This window comes from Trypanosoma cruzi, genomic scaffold (assembly GCF_000209065.1).
Source record: "Trypanosoma cruzi strain CL Brener 1047053517155 genomic scaffold, whole genome shotgun sequence".
Taxonomy (NCBI): Eukaryota; Euglenozoa; class Kinetoplastea; order Trypanosomatida; family Trypanosomatidae; genus Trypanosoma; species Trypanosoma cruzi.
In genome coordinates, this window is record NW_001849539.1 from 226,273 (window position 1) to 228,472 (window position 2,200).

General features: G+C 54.2%; 2 protein-coding genes across 2 annotated transcripts, besides 3 other annotated features; both read left to right on the forward strand.

Annotated features, from left to right (window-relative positions):
- Positions 1 to 426: a sequence feature (areas not merged during assembly with more than two copies in the genome that could not be assigned to a particular haplotype).
- On the forward strand, positions 137 to 955 carry Tc00.1047053511687.10 (hypothetical protein, conserved; the record flags this gene model as incomplete). The annotated part of the gene is made up of 1 exon (XM_797550.1): positions 137 to 955. One exon carries the CDS (start codon positions 137 to 139, stop codon positions 953 to 955), a length of 819 nt encoding a protein of 272 aa, XP_802643.1.
- Positions 427 to 2,038: a sequence feature (haploid, Esmeraldo-like haplotype).
- Tc00.1047053511687.19 (hypothetical protein, conserved) lies at positions 1,448 to 2,200 on the forward strand (the record flags this gene model as incomplete). The annotated part of the gene is made up of 1 exon (XM_797551.1): positions 1,448 to 2,200. A coding segment is annotated over one exon (753 nt), but the record flags the coding sequence as incomplete, so codon positions are not given.
- Positions 2,039 to 2,200: a sequence feature (areas not merged during assembly with more than two copies in the genome that could not be assigned to a particular haplotype).

A 2,200-nucleotide genomic window follows, 5' to 3' on the forward strand; every position in this document is an offset into this window, starting at 1 on the left:
TTATACGTCCACTTATGTGCACTGTCTGCCTTTCCTCTTTCCCTTTATTATTTCTCCCTCCCCCTCTCTCTCTTGTGGCACTCCACTCAGACAGAAGTGATATTTTTTATTATAATTCAGCGAATTCCAGCAAAATATGCCACCCATGCTCGCCGCCGCCAAGTCCCTGACTCTCTACAAGGACTTCAACAAGGACGTGAAGGACATGCTCACGAAGAGCTACAGCGATGCTCATAAATGGAAGCTGGAGAGTAAATTCAAGGGCCCAGAGGACAAGCTCTTTGTGAACCCCATGGCAACGTCCGATGGCAAGTTCAGCGTGGATGTGGAGTACGCTCCAAGGTGCGGCGCCGCACTGAAGGCGACGCTTGAGCCCAGCAATTGCAATGCCAACTTGACGGCGTCGTACCTCTGCCAGGGCCACAAGGTGGAGGCTGTGGGAAAGAAGAATGGCGAGTATGAGCTCTCCCATGAGTTCGTGATGCCCTCTCGCATGTCGTCGCACGCGAAGCTGGTGAACAAAACTGTGGAGGTGGGCGTCGCGACGGCCGTAGCGCCCCACTGCCAAGTGGGATGCGGTGCGCTTTACACCCTGGACGGAAAGAAGGACTACGACCTGACGCTCGGCTGCCGCTATGCCCATGCTGGCTACGCACTGGCGGTCCGCACGAACAAGCTGCGCTCTTACACGACCAGCTTCGTGACGCCGATACCGAAGTGCCCCCATCACGTGCTGGTTGGCGCCGAGGTGGTGTGTGGCCGTGGGCAGGGCTGGACGGGGACCCTGGGCTTTGAGACGGCCTGCGTGCTGTTCAAGGGCAACACGCTGAAGGCACGCGTGAACAAAAACAAGGAGTGGGCGGTTGTGTACATTGCAAAGCTTGTGGACAACTGGACGGCCGCCGTCACTCTTGACAAGAACCTGAAACCCGGGGTACTCCTGACACACTCGTAGGGGACGTTGCCGATGGTGCGGAGGACAAAAGGAGCGAATAGAATGGAAAGGAAGAAATGATTTACGTGAAATTAACGATCGACATGCATCCCTGCGTATATTAATTATAAAGAAGGTAACAGGACTAGATGCCGACCTTAGCAGAGGGACTCCGCTTTGTGCGTGCAGTTTCTCAGAACGAGGGGGGGAAAAGGAAAAAAAAAAACATTGGGAAAGAGAAATGGTATATATTTTTTATTACTTAGCGGACTTATCAAGACATTTTTGTGTGTTATTGGGTTGAGTGCGAGAATGGCTCCCTGGGTGTGTTGAGGGACTTTTGGTTGGCTTTGTTTTTCTTTTCCGTCATGATATTATTTATACGTCCACTTATGTGCACTGCTGTCTTTCCTCTTTCCCTTTATTATTTCTCCCTCCCCCTCTCTCTCTTGTGGCACTCCACTCAGACAGAAGTGATATTTTTTATTATAATTCAGCGAATTCCAGCAAAATATGCCACCCATGCTCGCCGCCGCCAAGTCCCTGACTCTCTACAAGGACTTCAACAAGGACGTGAAGGACATGCTCACGAAGAGCTACAGCGATGCTCATAAATGGAAGCTGGAGAGTAAATTCAAGGGCCCAGAGGACAAGCTCTTTGTGAACCCCATGGCAACGTCCGATGGCAAGTTCAGCGTGGATGTGGAGTACGCTCCAAGGTGCGGCGCCGCACTGAAGGCGACGCTTGAGCCCAGCAATTGCAATGCCAACTTGACGGCGTCGTACCTCTGCCAGGGCCACAAGGTGGAGGCTGTGGGAAAGAAGAATGGCGAGTATGAGCTCTCCCATGAGTTCGTGATGCCCTCTCGCATGTCGTCGCACGCGAAGCTGGTGAACAAAACTGTGGAGGTGGGCGTCGCGACGGCCGTAGCGCCCCACTGCCAAGTGGGATGCGGTGCGCTTTACACCCTGGACGGAAAGAAGGACTACGACCTGACGCTCGGCTGCCGCTATGCCCATGCTGGCTACGCACTGGCGGTCCGCACGAACAAGCTGCGCTCTTACACGACCAGCTTCGTGACGCCGATACCGAAGTGCCCCCATCACGTGCTGGTTGGCGCCGAGGTGGTGTGTGGCCGTGGGCAGGGCTGGACGGGGACCCTGGGCTTTGAGACGGCCTGCGTGCTGTTCAAGGGCAACACGCTGAAGGCACGCGTGAACAAAAACAAGGAGTGGGCGGTTGTGTACATTGCAAAGCTTGTGACA